Source organism: Fonticula alba (assembly GCF_000388065.1).
Source record: "Fonticula alba strain ATCC 38817 unplaced genomic scaffold supercont2.12, whole genome shotgun sequence".
NCBI classification, from domain to species: Eukaryota; order Rotosphaerida; family Fonticulaceae; genus Fonticula; species Fonticula alba.
The window spans coordinates 416,523-416,989 of NW_009242982.1; the positions used below are offsets into that span (position 1 = coordinate 416,523).

Here is a 467-nt window from a genome sequence, read left to right on the forward strand (position 1 = left end):
ACCGGCATGCGGGCGCCCGGGACAAGGGGCGGGAGGGGCCCCCCTGTCGACGCCCGAAGACAGGACCAGGACGGGGGGGGGCGGGGGCGGGGGGAAGAAGACAGACGCACTCTGGTAGACATGGTGCAACCGCATGAACTGCTCGGAGGCCACCTCCTTGTCGTCCTCGTCGAGGACCTTGTCCGGGTGGTACAGTCGCGACAGCTGGACGTACGCCTCACGGATCTCGCTGTCCGTGGCATCCATCGGGACACCGAGGAAGCTGTAGTAGCCGTGGGTGATTTGGCTGGAGGAGGAGGCCATGGCGGCGGCGATCAGACGGGCTGCTCTCTCTCGCGGCCGGGGTGGGAGGGGGGCGAAGAAAAGACCGGGGCGGGGAGGGAGGGAGGAGGGGGAGCGGGCGCGAGGGCGAGGAGAGGGGAGGGGGGGGGGTGGGAGAGCAGGGAGAGTGCGGGAGGTCCAGTTGG

The 467-nt window shown here is 70.0% G+C and overlaps 1 protein-coding gene across 1 annotated transcript in view; it reads right to left on the reverse strand.

Moving 5' to 3' along the window:
* H696_05621 (hypothetical protein) overlaps window positions 1-303 on the reverse strand; it is a gene marked incomplete at both ends in the record, with an annotated part of 2,561 nt that extends 2,258 nt beyond the window's left edge. Inside the window, one exon of the mRNA XM_009499437.1 lies at window positions 103-303. Coding sequence (XP_009497712.1) covers window positions 103-303 — 201 coding nt within the window. The remainder of the gene's footprint in view (window positions 1-102) is intronic.
* Window positions 304-467: the final 164 nt, after the last annotated feature.